Raw genomic sequence first — 15840 nt, forward strand, 5'->3', positions numbered from 1 at the left:
GGAAATGCTACATGGACAGTGTATGTCTGTTTGCACAATTAATGTTTTAAGCCCTAAAGGGCAGGAACTATTTAATTTCTTACTCTTTCTCTGGCATGGATCACAGAGCTTTGCCTGAATAAATATTAGTTGAAATGAATGGGATTGCACTGAAGGGGACCACTCTGATTCCCTTGCAGGTGGAGCTCATGAAGGTCTTCAGCACTTGGGTCCTTTTGGCAACATCCCAAACATTGTGGCAGAGTTGACTGGTGACAACATTCCCAAGGACTTTAGTGAAGATCAGGGCTACCCAGACCCTCCAAATCCCTGTCCCATTGGAAAAACAGGTAATGGGTATGTCCTTGGGTTCTCGTGGATAGTAGTCTTTGGGAGGTAGTTACAAAGTCTAACGTCAGTTACAAATATTCTGAGAAATAGAATTTCTATTCTAATGACCCCCTATGTAATTTGTAGGTAGATTGGGAAGGGAAATTTATTTGAGAACCCTCAGTGTATTCTGGAGGTCAGATATACCCACATGAGACTCCCTTGCCAAAGCTTTACCTTCAATCTTATTCCCTCTTTAGGAATTGATTTTTTTTTTCTGCACTTGCTACTCTTTTAATAAAAATGGAGAAAGATTTTTTTCTTTTTGCCTTTTCTATGATACAGCTGCTGCCCACTTTTAGTGTCCTTGGAACTTACTAGTTTGTGGATTATCCGTGTCCATCTGTTTTCCTTACTTCCTTTGACAATGGACATTTTAACTATGTCATAAACAGCATCTACCCCAAAATATCTCTGTGGGGTCAGGAGGTGGCATGAGAGACAGTGGATCCAGGAAGATAAGAAGTTGGTTAAGGGAGAAGCTTGAAACTTTCTTTGCTTCTTGTGTATCCCTCCCACTTTCCTACTCCTTAATGCAAAAGAAAATGAATGGTGGTTCATTTATGGTGGGCTTTGAGCAGCTAGCCCTGGTGGCTAAGAGCAATGGCTCCAAACTCATGAATTCAGTACCAAGGTCAAGATATGTGTGACCTTGAACAAGCAAATTAACCAGTTTGCACCTCAGCTTCCTCATTTGCAAAATGGGGCTTGTTGTGGGAATTAAATGACATTATCCACTTAGTGTAGCACCTTGCACAAAGTAAAGGCTCATTAAACGGCATCCTGATTAGAATTAGTTTTGCCACTAGGAAATAATGCATCGCTCTCGTTGGACTTGTGTTAACTTCTAGCACCAGAGTAGTCTTTTTCTCCAAGCCTACAGTAATGATAGTTGATATTTATTATCCCTACTTTGTACTTATGGAAACTGAAGCTCAGAGCATAGCTCGCCCAAGCTTCTCTATGTAGCAAGTAGCTGAGCCAAGACTCAAACCCAGGTCAACCTGATTCAAGACCATGTGCTCAACCACCATGACATATTGCCTTGCTCTGAAAATTGTGACAGTATTGGCCTCTCAGATTTTCTAAACACGATACAGGCTTTCTCTGAAAGAGGCTTTCCCTGAAAGTTCCTCCTTTCATTTAGGGTAGGTGTCTGTTTTCTATGGGACACAGAGCCTCTGAAACAACCGGACTGGTTGGCTGTGACCTAGCCGGTGTAGGAATACTGGGCCATGACTTCAGGAAAACTTGAATCACTGCCCAGAATCATCACTTGGGCCACATTGTACATGCTCGTAGGGTTTTCCATGGGTGGGAGGAAAGACAAGTTCAGAATTTTAAGAGCAACAGTCTCCATGGGGATTTGGTCAAATTGATTAGATGTCATATGGTACTTATGGTACTTATGATGCATATGGTTCTTAAAGTGTGGTCCCAGGACCAGCAGCATCACCATTGCCTGGGAACTCGTAGGAAATGTAAATTTTCAGGTTTTTCCCCAGCCCTACTGAGTCAGAAACTCCTGGGGTCGGCCCCAGAAACGTGTGTTCTAACCTGCTTTCTGTGTGATTCTGGCACCTACTAAAGTTGGAGAACCACTATTGTAGGAGACTGGACAGAGCTTGAGCTGGGAGATCTGAGTTCTAGTTCTAACTACAGTAGGTCAGTCTACTTCCCTGTGCCTCACTTTCTTCATCTGTAAAATGAAGACATAGTGCCTTAAAAAACATAAATGCAGTGCTGGGCTGTCCTGAGAAAGGAAAATAAGTCCGGATCTATGTAATCAAGCACTAGCTTTGTGCACACAGGAGCTCTGAGACAGGGCGGTCCAGATGGGCTGATACAGTTGGATCAAATCGCAACTCCCAGGCCCTTTCTTGTCACGCATTATCTGCCATTTTCTTTGCTATCCTGCCATGCAGGTAATGTGTTTCTCATTCTTTGTTCTACCATTATTTTCATTCTAAAAAGGAAATCACTAGTGACATTTAGACACTATTTGTAAGAAATTGCTTGTGATATGCCTCAGTGAGAATCATGACACCACACAATTGAGCAATCCAAGAGAGCAGTCCAGGAATAAAACCTTAGCTTCTCCCTCCCAGGCCATGCTCTCTTCTGAACCATGGTCCAGCCACCCCGGATAGAGCAGTGGAATGCAGAGAGGGCATCCTCAGGGGGATGATGTGCATCCCAGGGCATGTTCTCAGGCCCCAAGATACTATGGTTCTCAGAGCAGAGCCGTATTTCTCCATCTCATCCTGGGCCCACTTGGAGGTACTTGAGAAACAACTGTGAAAAGGTTGTTAAGCTGCCATATGCACAGTGCCAGAACTCTCTGGATTGGCTAATTGCTGTAGATAAAGAAGTTAGATAAGTAGTTCCAAGGAAAGTGGGGACCCACCTGAAGGGTTTGTTTGAACACTAAAGACTTCTGCACGAGCTTCATGCGGTGAAGGTATTGGATGTTCCAGGCTGCTGGAAGGCTTCGGAGCAGTCTCAAGAGACTGGACCTGTCTGGTTATAGTGGACTCCTTTTAGCATTGACCTTGATGCCTCATTATCCCTTTGCAAAAGGACTCTCTTTCCTCCCCCTAGGCCTGTGCAAAATTCATAACCTTCCCCATGCCCCCCACCCTTTTAAGCTATTGTCCAAGAGTGCATTAGAGATAGGAAAAAAGGATTTATTTTCAGAGCATCATTTCTCATAATGATAGGGCCTAGCTAGGTCAAAGCTGCAACCAAGTGGGATGACCTTTCTTGGATCTGATAGAAAGACGTGCTTTATTTCTAAGAGCGGTCATAGTATACACTGTCAGCTAAGGAGAGATGGTGGGAAGGGAGGTAAAGCAGAGTGGACCTGTTGTGTGCCACATGTTCTGTGTGTGATCATCTCTGTTCCTCACAGCTACCCAGTAAGGTAAGTCCTTGATTCTGCCCCGCTCATAGATGGATAAATGGGTTTGGAGGGACAAAGATAATCTTCCCAAGGAGTTAAGACCACCTGTCACTTATGAGCTAGAACGGAAACCCTGAGCTCTGGTAGGTCAGACTCCAAGCTTACACCATCACCACTATAACACACTTCCATCTATCTGGTGATGTTGTTCTTACATAAGGCACTTTCTCCAAGAAGCTGACATTGTTTCTGAAGAGCTCACCCGAGAGAAAACACAGTGAGTCATTGGAATGGAAGTATACCAGTTAGGAAACAATTTGCTCTTATAACAGATAAAAAGTTATAGTGGTAACACAATTAGAAGTTTATTTCTCCCTCTTGTGAAGTCCTGCCAGAGGTGGGTGAGGGTGTGGCAGGGATGGATAGTTCAGCAACCCAAATTGCCATCTTTCATCTTGACACGTGACATTCACAGTTGCCCTGGTCGGCAGCATGCAGCAAGTAGAACAGATGGGGGTGGGGGGCGTAGGGGATGGGAGGGAGAGGGGACCATATAGGAGGTTTTTATGGGCCAAACCTAGAGATGGAATACATCACTTCTGCCCACGTTCCACTGGCACAAACTCAGGCGTGTGACTCCACCTGCTTGCAGGGCAAGGCAGGGAAATTAGCTGTGTGCTGAGTGGGAAACAGAAGTGGGTTTGGTGAGTAGCCAACCAGTCTCTGCCACAGGTGGGAGGAGGAGTGAGAGTTTGGGATGAGCAAATTAGAGAGGGCAGGTGATGTGGATAGATGCTGACCTTTGGTTGTCTAGTTGTTTTTAAGAAATTAACTCTTAGAATGACAATAGATGCCTCGGCCATTCCTCAAAAGTCTTTTGCTGTTTGCAGTAGATGATGGATGTCTAGAGAACACCCCCGACACAGCGGAGTTCAGTCGAGAATTCCAGTTGCACCAGCACCTCTTTGATCCAGAACATGACTATCCAGGCTTGGGCAAGTGGGTAAGTCTAATCTTGATGATGAGTAGATTTTACACTCTGATGGTCTGAAGCTACTGATGGCAGAGATGAGCAATGTGGGTACGGTGAGAGAAGACAAATTATTTTAGAAGCTGATTTTTTCAGAAATCTCTGATTGAGAGGGAATTTAAAGTAACTACCAAACCACATTCATGTCTAGGATACAATATACCAGCCTCTGCCAAGAGTCAGTGACCTGAACCCATCTTAGCAGCTGTGATCTCCGGAAGCTTCTACTCTGGTCTCCTACACAACCTTGGTCATAACACATCCTACCTCCTAAAGCCTCACCAGTGTTTCACAAAGCTCGTATAGGAAGTACTTGGGTATGTGCGGTGGGGTTCTTTGGTTAAAAAAAAAAAAAAGGATACTGAGAAAATTTTCAAATTATATCTCTAGACTGAGGGAGATGATCTCTGCAGGACCAAGGAAAAATGGGGCCAGAAGCTTAGAAGCAGATGTATATAATTCTGCGAAGAATTCTGAAGAAGAAATTTTCCAAAGTGTGGAGCAGTGAGCTTGCTGTCAGCAGCAGGCAGGAATCTATAACTGTCCATGAGAGAAATTGTAAGCCCTTGGAAGGAAGCATCATCACCATTTGGCATATGTTTGTTCAAAACAAGTTTTGTCCATCCGATGGTGCTCTTCTACTTGCCAGCATCACTCATTCACCTGCCAGCGTAATGAGGGATATGGACATGGTGCACTTGGCTTTAGCCAAGCGCTTGATGAGCTCTTCCACGACCTGCTGGAACAGGCAGGGAGGCACAGCCTCGCAAGACAGAATCACCAGAGGGGAGTTTGTTGATGCATCCACATCAGTGGGGAGAGTGACTTCACGTGGTAGCCTGCGTGTCTCAGCGCTCTCCTACTCTGCATCTTTAGGGACATTTAATAAAAACGTAATAAAAAAAATAGAGAACCTATATTTCTCAGATTCACCAGGGATGACCCAAGAGTCAGAATTCAGGAAGACCCCAGCGGGCCGGAACAGTGAGTCAGGCAAGGTCGCAGCCCAACGGGGTTCTAGCCCTGTCCTGTGGCCCAACCTCTGCAATCAGATGCTGAAGACCCGTGAGAAAAATGGAAAAATACTAAGGAGTCAGGAGGTGGTGCATCTGTGGTGCGAGTGAATGAGCACATATTTCTTGTTTTGTTTCTTAAAGTCCACATAGGAGTGAGATCATACAGTTGTCTTTCACTGATTGACTTGCTTCACTCAGCATAATACCCTCTAGTGCCATCCACGTCGTTGCAAATGGAAAGTTGTTTTGTTTTATTATGTTTTTTTTATCTGCCTCAGCCTTTCTAGATCTATGGGTCATTTCTGGCAGCTGACCTTGCTTCCTTCATTGCGGGGGCTCTCATACTCTTAGGACTAAAATCTGCCCTTCCTTTTAGACTGTCTTAGAGAGAAATGCCTCTCCTCAGGAATTACCACTTTGATTTTTCCATTACCTTGCTTTAAAATTACATTGAGCCGATTCCCTCTACCTTTAATGTGTACACATTTCCCATCTTGAAAACACCAAAGCAGTTTTAATTTTGCTTCCTTCCTCTTCTCTGTCATAAGCAGTTCTGTTAGAGAAACTTGGTTTATGGAGCCGTTCTGAAGCCTGCTAGTAGAATTTAAACACATTGAATTACATAGGCAAACATCTGTAGGTTCTTGCATAGGAGACTGACATCATCAAAGTTTTCTATAAAAGAGATTGTTCTGGTGGCATATGGATGGAGAGTAGAGAAAGTAGAAAAAGAACAGACTAAACGCAAGAAAAAATATATGAAGCAAATCCAGTTATGAAGGCCACGAACATAGGGAATTCAGTGCACCTCACTGATGTCATGAGAACCTACGACATTTCGAAGGTTCCCGGGGAGCTGACTAGGACTGGTGTGTGGCCTACACGAGGACACCGTGAACCCACCATAGCACTGTCCAGCTTCATGTTCTAGCTCCCTCTTGAGCACCAGCTGCAATTACTGGCAAAGAGAGCAGATGAGGGCAGAGGAACACCCAAGCCCAAGCCTTGCATGGCCAACTGCGGGGAAGTTGAAGGCAACACGAAGTCTGAGCTGAGAAGTTACACGGAGGAACTGGTGGGCTGGTAATAAGCAAAAGGAAGCAGGAGAGAGACTGAGAAAAGTGTGAGTGAGGGCAGAGAGCCCTTTTGAGGAAGCAGTTCTCTTGTGCATTTCCTTGCCTCTTCTTGAAAACCTGGACAGATGACTGTGGCAGATCAATGACCTCCAAGGTTTGCACACCTTTAATCATCTGGGATCATGTGTTTATTTAAACTTCAGTTTCTCTCATTTATTATCTCATTACCACCGGGCAGTGAAACACGATTCGCTTGATCTTTATGTAGAGGTGTGAACTGAGGACGGTAGCCCTCCCTTAACCGAGGGGAATTTGTTCCAAGACCCCCGATGGATGACTGAAACTGCAGAGAGTACCAGGCCCCGTATACACTGTTTTTTCCTATACATAAATGATAAAGTTTAATGTATAAATTAGGTGCAGAGAGAAATAAACAACAGTAATGAATAATAAAATAGAACCATTATAACAGTCTACTGTAATAAAAGTTACTTGAATGTAGTCTCTCTCTCTCAAAATATCTCTATTGTACCTGCACCACCCTTCTTCTGGTGATGAGGTGAAGTGAGGTGAATAACATGGGCATTGTGATGGAACAGTAAGTGACCACATGTCGGAAGGAGGGTCGTCTGCTTCCAGACCGTGGTTGACCACGGGTAACTAAAACCATGGAAAGCAGAACTGCAGATAAGGAGGGAACTACTGTGTGTCTTGCTCTTCTACACTGGAATTGAGAGGCCTTCCTTGCTGTTTATACAGAATGATGGTCTCAAGCTTGTCTGAAGCTCAGCCACATTGTAAGTTCACAAAGTGATGATCTTACACAAGAGAACGGTGCACAACACCAGGATTCCTTACATGCTGGTAACGTTTGCCTGTTTTTAACATTAGCTGGAGTTCAGCTGGGTCTTTAGCCATGATTCATATATTATAAATATCAGTGTCTGTCTTGTTTCCTGCATTACTTTCTCTTTGTGAATGCATCAAGACACATTTGTTGGGATGCCTGGGTGGCTCAGCAGTTGAGCGTCTTCCTTCGGCTCAGGGTGTGATCCTGGGGTCCAGGGATCGAGTCCTGTATCAGGCTCTGTGCATGAAGCCTACTTCTCCCTCTGTGTCTCTGCCTCTTTCTCTCTCTCTCTCTCTCTCTCTCTCTCTCTCTCTCTCTCTCTCATGAATAAATAAATAAAATCTTTTTTTTTTTTTTTTAAAAAGGCACATTTCTTAGATGCACATCACGTGCCTTCCAGGCTCTCTGTTAGGTGATGGGAATGAAGATGAAGAATAATGGCCATTGTATTTTATTATATGGTAGTAAATAGTAATATTTATCGAGCACATACTATGTACCAGACAGTGTGCTAAATACTGTGTGTGAATTATCTCATTTGACCTGCCCATCCCTGGCACTCTCATTCTACAGATGAGACAATGTAGGCTTGGAGGTGGTGGTGAGTTGCCTGCCCAACACCACAGGGCTGATGATCAGCAGAGTTTGGATTTGAACTGGACCATCTGACTCTAGGAGTTCTTTGGAAATTGGATAGATTCCTTATTTTTTCATGGCTCATGCCTCATAATGTGTCCTATACATTGGTCCTGTTGAGTCCTGTCTAGGACTGGCTGCCTCTCAGACACTGTGTGCCCCCAGCATTGAGTGTCTAACCTGGCTACTGTAGGGTGTTAGTCTCCCCTGCCTTCACACAGCAATTGCTCATTGAGAGTGAATGTCTCTCCTTTCCAAGTGCTGTTCATATCTTTTCATGCCCTTGCTGGGATGACTAGGGTCTTTTCCTTCCCTGGAAGCAGCTGATCATGGCCAGAGCCTGAGCCAAGAAAGAAATGGGCAACAAGGACCCTCTCTGCCTTTCTCTGTCTCTCAGGACCTCAAGCCAGCCAGAGAGTAGAATGGCTTGAGTTACGCCTCTCTGAGACGTGCCTCCTATGTATTTCCCATCTGGAGACACATGATGCCACTTTGTCCCAGAATTGGTGGTGACCTGGTCTAAGTGATGCCTGCCAGGTTTCTCAAGTGTAAACTTACAATTTTTTCCCTTTGAAATCCATCATCTATGAGGAGATACGTTCAGACTATAAATGATCTGTCCCCGTTGAACTTGCAGCCGACAGCTTCAGTCTCCATTGATGATAGGCGCCAGAATCAGTTATAACAATGGTAGTTGTAAAGTGGTGATTTTTAAATTCTATGACTCATTCTACATTTACTGGCTGGCGCTCTACTCTAAGCAAGAGTCTCCCCTCCTCCCCCATTGATTAATTTTCGCATTTAAAAATAAATCCGTTTATTTTTTAGCACTGTGGATTCGTGGATTCCTGTCATGACTTATTTTGGTGCTCAAACTGTTGTAGACTGAGCCAGGGGGGAGTCTCCATGCTGTCTTCGCTGTCCTTTTGACACGTCTCATCACTTTTTGAGCACGTTCTTACTTCATGGCACATTTAGATATTCCAACTTGATTGATCCATTGATCCTCATGCTTTCCCTGCCCTCACCCTGGAATCAGATGCTCTCTGAGAAGTCTCCCTGGTTCCATTTAAGGATGGAATTTGAGACCCAGATCTGGGTGATTGTCCAAAATCTTGATGGCACAACAGAAAGCCCTTTTTGTGAACTCGAACCTGCTACTCACATGGAAAACAGGCTCACCACTCCCCCATGCCCACCCCATCTACAGGGAATGGGTGTCAGGAGCGGGGGCTGCCTTCGTCTGGTTCCTTTTGTCTACTTCTCTTACGCACCCCGACCTGCCAATCCTTGCCTTTCAGTCCACTCCATAGCCGGCCTAGTCAGGAATGCCGGCCCCTTTCAGGCAGGTATGGGAAAGCATCCTCCGGCTGGTCCGAATGCTGGCTCTTAGGAAAACCCAGCGACCAGCTCCGAGAGGAGGACCCTCTAGACTTTGTGCTTTTCTTTTTGAACCAGGGCTTTTATCCGTACCCTCTGCCCCATGACCTTCTAAAGGAGATGAGCTAAAATGATGCTGCCGTCGCCATCCTGCTGGTGCAGTGGGACTGCCCCGGCCCTTGGCTCTAGCCCCAGGCCCCCTGCACTCCCACCCACTCAGGCAGCGGAGCCCGAGGATGTGCGAGAAAAGCCTCAGTTCTGGTCCCCTGTCCCCAGTGTTGGCACGAGCTCTCAGACATTCCCAGTGCAAGAGGACTTATTACGCACAGAGAGGCAACAGCAGACGACAAGAAGGGGGTGCATGGCAATGTGCTCAGTGTTCGGGGGTGCAAAGTGCACGTCTGCCATTTCTCCCTTCCAGTGTTAGGTTGACCAGCTTCCCGCGTGAGCAGCAGAGGCCCCTTCATGCCCTGGTGTCCGGCTCCTGCATAGTTGAGGGGGGCAAGCCAGATGCATTGTAAACTGCGGGAGGGGTGGATTTTAACGGACATGAAAATTATGAAGCTCATTCTTGGCATTTGTCATTTTCATTTCCAAATCTACCATTAAAAAAAAAAAATCCCTGTATCCAAACAGTTTAGAGGATATAAGTGTTGTATAAACTTGTTCCTTAACAGAAGTTGGTCATCTCTTTGAAACAACAAAAAAACCAATGTCAGTGTATTTTATTTAGAGTAAAATGAGTCATCTCTTTTATACATTATCTCCCTTCTGATTAAAAAAACAAACAAATAAAAAAGCGACACAAATAAGTCCCCCCAGTGTCCCTTCTCCTGTTCTGCCTTCAGATTAAGTGTTCTGTCTTTTATAATCCCACAGAAGAGAAATCTGTGGAGCATGTGTCTGATATTCTAGAGCTCATTTAAGTCCACTATGTGTTTGAAATGCAACAATATGTGGAAACACTTATACAAACTGTGGTAACAGAGCCCGTTTTTTTCCCCCAACATAGCTTTCCCTCTGCCAAGAAGTTTTTTGGCAGTTTTTAAAAGGTTCACTCTATTAAAAATGTTATAGACCAAATGGTTTTCCGATTGTCTTGACTGGGGGCACCGACTGAAGCCGCAAGAGGAAAGGTTGCAGAAGTCAGAATGTCTCGTTTATTTACATAGAGGGTTGTTATTAATAGTCAGACACTCCTCCAGGGAACAGTTTATGTGTACGGCTCATAACAAGGCAGTTGGATTCAAAAGTAAAATGAGATAAAACTGTTTGTTTTAAACAAAGGCTGTTCAAAGTGAGGAGCTGAGTTTCCAGTGCCCCTTGTGTTTTAGAATGTCGTATTTTCCTGTTTATGTGATTGTTGGTGACACTGGTGTGCCTCGGGGCATTGCAGAGAACTTTATTAAAAGCTACAACCGCCACCAGCTTTTCTCTTGTGGTCTATCTTTCTGACACGATATGCCTTTCATCTAGCTTTGTTTCCAAAATATGTGTATGCAGATATCCAGGGGGACACACCAAGTATTGCTTCTAAAATAGACATTCACCAAATTTGATCCATACTTCTGCATTTGTGTTTTCTTCTCTCCCCATTCTAGAACAAGAAACTCCTTTATGAGAAGATGAAGGGAGGACAGACACGAAAGCGGAGGGTAACGTGCGGCCGGCTGGGCTGTTGGTGGGATGCCTGGAGCTTTCTGAGTGTAACCCTCAGTTGTTGCAAAAAGCAGAAGCCTTTCACATGCAGCAACCCTGGGAAGGCAGGACCAGGGTCCTGAGTAGCAAGGGTTGCACCCTTGGCTCCTGCAATGGCATGACCACGATGTAGCACATGCTTTATAGTGGAGCGCTCTTCTGTGGTCCTCCCACACTCCCACTGCATTCGAGAAATATGGGTTGCATCCCTCCCACAGATGTGGGAATTCAGGGAGCACGTGAGGGTATCTTTCCTCAGAGGAGCTCTAGGCCACTGGGGGCAACTGCTCACACACCTGCACCAATTCTATAAAAACACAGGACAGGAGCAAGGAAGTGGTTGCTGACCTGCAAGCTCCTGACAATACTTCTGAAGGAATGTAGGGGCAAAAGATGAGATGAACAAACCTCATTCCTCCTACATACCCTCTTCTGCACCTCGCCAGACCGATGTAAAATCTACTAGATCTGTTGTATTTGTCCTCTGACTGGTGAACTGGTCTCAGGCTTAGTTATTCACCATCTCAGGGCTGCCCATGGTGGGGCATTGGTCTGGGTATCATGCACTGAGCAGCTGGGTATGGCCTCCTGTAAAGCTGAAGGTCAAGGTTGCTTTGAGTTTCCGATGCATTTAATGTCATGAGACTGAGTCAGTGGTCAGTGTTGATTCTGACAATCCACTAGTGCCCTAGTGGAGTGAAGGGCCTGGCCACCTGCCTCATTTTTCTGATTAGGTGGAAGAAGATGTTAAAGTCCTGCTAGTCCATAGCAAGCGTTGCCGGATAGTAACCGCGTTAGGTAACTATACTTGCCAAACCGTATACCCAAGGTCACTGACTTTGTATTTAGAACAGCAAGTGGCCTGGATCCTGGCATCATCTGGGAATCTGGACAGTGGTAGTTGCGGCCACTCTGCATGGTTTGGCTGAATCTGGTCAGAGTGCTGGAGGAAGTGTAGATTTTCTGGATGCAACATTAATTCATAGGCCCCGACGCAAGGTTCCAAGCCCCTGTGCTGCCTGACAAAATACAGATGACACGAGGCCAGTTTTCTATCGAGAAGCAGTTGTCTGGAAACATCTTCTTCGGGAGAGCTAATAGGATTATTAGGGGTTTTTCTTGGGTGATTACAGTGTCCAGTGGCAAATGGTGGCAGAAAGGGTCTGAAGGATGTAATGTGGTCTTGAGAGAACATCAAGAAATTCTATTTCAGAAGCTCAGAATACACATAATTTACCAATAAGATGGCTTGAATATCTCCCCATGGCACAACAAGAACATTCCCAAATAAGACCAATGACTGACCCAAAATGAATAACAGGATGAAGCTTTAATTGTTTCTACGTCCTGGCTCACCATCCTTTCTGGCCTGACTCAGATAATGACCATGGGTCAGGATTTAGGTCATTTTTCCGTAAGACCAGTGATTACCAAAATTCAGAATTCTGGCTAGGACACACGTTACAAAGGATTGTATGTTGGCCTCAATTTCCTCCACATAGGAAAGGCTTACGATTTACGAAAATAAGGGTCATTTTGACCCAGTGATATCAAGTTCTTCCTGTTTCTCAGACAGCTACAAAACCCTGTGGTCCTGCTATAAATCCTGGCCCCCTCAGGACCGATGGGAAAACAGAATTTGTTTCCCTGCCATGAGGCCTCAGGTGATGCTTCCACTTGATTGAAAACTTTAATCACCTCCCCAGGTGCACCAGTCACCAAGGGTTTCTCCAACAAAGCTCAGTATCTGCTGTGGATTTCCAAAGGACATTGAAAGCAGGAATCTGGTCCCAATGGGTCTTCCAGTTTTGAAATGGAACAAGTGTTCCCTTCTGTAACCTAGCCAGTATCTCTCACCCAAGAGAGAAGAAAAATATATAAGTGCCTTGAGTTCTTCAGTGGGTAATTGAAATAAACTCTCACTCCTAGTATTCCTCTTAAGTATAAGATTCATTACTAATGAACATTTATCAAAAAAAGTTCAAGTGATTACTCCTTTTACTTCCCCTGCCCTCCAGCATTTGACATTTTCTGCGTCTGGGCAGGAGGACTTGGTCGTGGGGAAGTCCCTTCACCAAGAGGTTCTCCCTGGACTTACAAAAGACCCCCAGGTGGTTTTATGGGACTTTTTGTATTTGCTCAAATCCAGCAGAACTCCAGGTTGCTTCATGAGTAAAAGATCAATTCCCCTTTAAATGATCACCTTTAAAAAAAATAAAAATAAAAAAAAAATAAATGATCACCTTTGCAAACTTTGTTAAGATGCATCTTGTCAATATTTGAGATCTACTGTTTATCTTAAAGAGTCTATCAATCTTTTTTTTTTTTTAATTTTTTTTTTGTCTATCAATCTTTTATTTCCATATTTGAAGAATATGAAAATCTCATACCCTTTTTAATAACTTGGAATTTTCAGAATATTATTACTAAAAAACAAAAAAGGTATTTTTGATGTTGAGTAGAATTTTTCAGTCTACATTTGCATCACCTTCCTGGATATTCCCATGTGACCCTCTGGAGTAAGCCAGCCCATTCCAGTGGACACGCTCTGATGTAAAAAGTATTTTCGTTATTTTAAATATTTTAAAGATGTCTTCCCAGCAAAGTACTGTGTTTTTGCGACATGTCTCTTTTCAGATGTGAAGACATCCATACTTTGTAATTCTCAGCTTGTTTGCAATGCATTTTTACTGGATGAGTGGGGTCTTCCATGATTCAGGCTTTTAGCTGTGAAAATGTGGAAGGACACTTACAAATACTAAACTCAGGTTCCATTCCTTCTCTTTTGGAGAATGACCTGCTCACCCTTCAAAAGAGGCAAGGGCGATATCCCATTGGCAAGAGAGACCCACCTGTGAGCTGCCACAGTTCATTCCCCAGGGACTTGGGATTACTGATCATTTGTAGCTACAGCTTCTTCCTTATATTTTTGTTCAGTTACGGGAAGGTGAAAAAAACCAATATCCTCCAAAACTTTTGAATTTTTTCCTGCTTGCTAAATACTCTGTTGTAAAGCTCCAATTACTAGTTCAAATCCAAACCTCAAAAAATAGATATGTATTAGAGAAGGACTGGAAAAACCTTGACTCATTCAGAATAGCAACTGATGAAAGATTTCAGACTGTGAAGTCCTGAGTCAAAAATAAAGGCACTTTGTGTCTAGCTTGCTTCTTTTCTTTAGCTTTTGAACCTGACTGACGAAAGGTGGAAATAATTACTAGGGCTGCCAATGAATCCCCTTGAGGTGGAATACCAGCATAGAAGAACCGATACAGCCACGGGACGTCCCAGGACCAGTTGCAGATGCCGATTCCTGCTTGGTCATGTTCTGTCGTCGTCTTTAGAACATTCTTATAAAATATTCTCTCTCCCACTGAATAAGGTCGTAGAGTAATAACCTTATGTTATATGGGGCTTGGTATCTAAGTTAGTCCCCAGAATTTATCAGCTGGCTCACTCCAAATCCTTGTGCCAAAAAGCAGGAAGGAGACAGATTGCATTCGATAAAGAACTCTTGGGTTGCGTGAAAGACACAATGAGACACATCTGTCAGGGAGACAGTGTTTCTCGGGCCACTGAGGCATTGAAGATATACCAGACTAATCATTTGGTAGGTGGTAGTTACCACTGTGACCTTGTTTTTGACCCAGTAGGGCCGGAGGCCATTGTTACTTGCACCTTTTGTGAGATGTCTGTATCTGATGTTCAGGTGTAATACCAAACCGTGTTTTTTTCAGAGTGTCAACCCATATCTGCAAGGACAGAGACTGGACAACGTGGTCGCAAAGAAGTCAGTCCCTCATTTTTCAGATGAGGATAAGGACTCAGAATAAAGAGAAGATGCTGGTAGAAACCCACACCGCCGGTTAGGTCTCGGTACTGCTTATGTGCACGTGCAATTAGAGCCCCTGTGAATGGCAGCATGTTTCTAATTTAGACTAGTATGGATGAAAAGCAGCTGTATTTGATGTTGCATTGTCCTTTCCACTGACAGCTCTGCTTTCTACTAAATTAGAATAAGAGCCTTTTTCTTTTTAAATGTGGATCTGCGATGGGCATTGAAAGTAAAGTGTATATATCAACAACAGTAAAAAGCAAGGCTATGAATGAAATGTCCTCAGATTTCTTGCAGCTTAAAATGGTGTTTTGGGCTGCACTCTTTTGGCCAAGTATGTAAAAAACTGGCATTTGATTTTGATTATGTAGTTCACCCAGCCCTTGGGCGTCGTTACACATCAATAAAGAAGATTGTACTCGAGAGGAGGAGCAGACACATTTCACTTGGCTACATCTTAATAAACATGTATGCAAGCATTGGCATGTGAAGCTTTTTTATTTAGATCATTATAAAAACAATTTATTTTTTTACTGGAACAAACTCACAGATAGGATCTTATCTGATCTTAACACTAATACTGTGAAGTAAATGGGGACAGGCACTATATCTCTGTTTTACAAATGGTGGGGCTGAGACTCCTGGCTTCTGTGGAAAGTGGAAGTGATACAGTCGGTACATGGTAACTGAGGTCTTTGCCTCTGAGTTATTGTTGTTTATGCAGCAAATTTGGGGTTGCTGCCACCTGCCAGGCATGGGGCTGGGCGCTGTGGGTGCATCAGTGACTCAGGTTCACACCACCAAGGTCCTAGGGCAGCAGAGCCCACAGTCTGGGTCACAGAGCATCTCCTCGTGGGCACAGAGGAGGTTGGTCAGCTCCACACTGCTCTGAAAGTGTGGAGCAGCAGATGCGGGTGCGCTCCCTGCCTGTTTCTGAAAAGGGGTGCAGTTTTCATTCAGCCCCGTCCTTTCAAGTCAGAAAGTCAATTCAGTGGAATGCTAGCAGGATTCAGGGCACTGGTGAGATCATTTCCGTGTCCTTTACCGC

General features: G+C 44.3%; 1 protein-coding gene across 2 annotated transcripts in view; it reads left to right on the top strand.

Moving 5' to 3' along the window:
- LOC121484964 (neuroendocrine protein 7B2) overlaps nt 1-15271 on the top strand; it is a 54403-nt gene extending 39132 nt beyond the window's left edge. Inside the window, exons 3-6 of one of the 2 annotated variants that reach the window (XM_041744855.1) lie at nt 180-329; nt 4162-4274; nt 10861-10914; nt 14695-15271. In XM_041744855.1, the coding sequence (XP_041600789.1) occupies nt 180-329; nt 4162-4274; nt 10861-10914; nt 14695-14790 (413 nt within the window). In that variant the 3' untranslated portion in view covers nt 14791-15271. The remainder of the gene's footprint in view (nt 1-179; nt 330-4161; nt 4275-10860; nt 10915-14694) is intronic. The other variant, XM_041744856.1, reaches the window with a different exon arrangement.
- Nucleotides 15272-15840: the final 569 nt, after the last annotated feature.

This window comes from Vulpes lagopus, chromosome 2, assembly GCF_018345385.1.
Source record: "Vulpes lagopus strain Blue_001 chromosome 2, ASM1834538v1, whole genome shotgun sequence".
Taxonomy (NCBI): Eukaryota; Metazoa; Chordata; class Mammalia; order Carnivora; family Canidae; genus Vulpes; species Vulpes lagopus.